The 333-nt window shown below is 69.1% G+C and overlaps 1 protein-coding gene across 1 annotated transcript in view; it reads left to right on the top strand.

Annotated features, from left to right (window-relative positions):
* Nucleotides 1–228: 228 nt before the first annotated feature.
* Nucleotides 229–333, top strand: part of SIRT6 (sirtuin 6) — a 17,824-nt gene continuing 17,719 nt past the window's right edge. Inside the window, exon 1 of the mRNA XM_019513393.1 lies at nt 229–332. Coding sequence (XP_019368938.1) covers nt 280–332 — 53 coding nt within the window. The 5' untranslated portion in view covers nt 229–279. The remainder of the gene's footprint in view (nt 333) is intronic.

The following is a 333-nucleotide window of genomic DNA, read 5'->3' as shown; positions in this document are numbered from 1 at the left end:
CAAGGAGGACCCGCTGTCCTCCCACAGGGCCAGGCACATCTCTCCCCTCTGCCAGGGCCAGGCGCCTGCCTCAGCTCTGTCAAGGACGGGCAGGGACCCTTCTGCCAGGAACCAACATGGTGGCGCCACAGCCGGCGCCACCGCCCGGGCCTTGTCCGCATGCGCAGTGAGGCACGCCGGCTTCGCGACGCCCGGCGCGCTTCCGCCCGGCCGGCAGGAATTGACAACAATGAGAACTTTATTGACAGCGGCGCGGAGGCGGGTGGCGGCTGCGGGGCCATGTCGGTGAATTACGCGGCCGGGCTGTCCCCCTACTCGGACAAGGGCAAGTGC

Source organism: Gavialis gangeticus, unplaced genomic scaffold, assembly GCF_001723915.1.
Source record: "Gavialis gangeticus isolate Ggan-Ray unplaced genomic scaffold, GavGan_comp1, whole genome shotgun sequence".
In the NCBI taxonomy this organism is placed as follows: Eukaryota; Metazoa; Chordata; order Crocodylia; family Gavialidae; genus Gavialis; species Gavialis gangeticus.
This window is presented reverse-complemented; position numbering and strand designations above follow the sequence as displayed.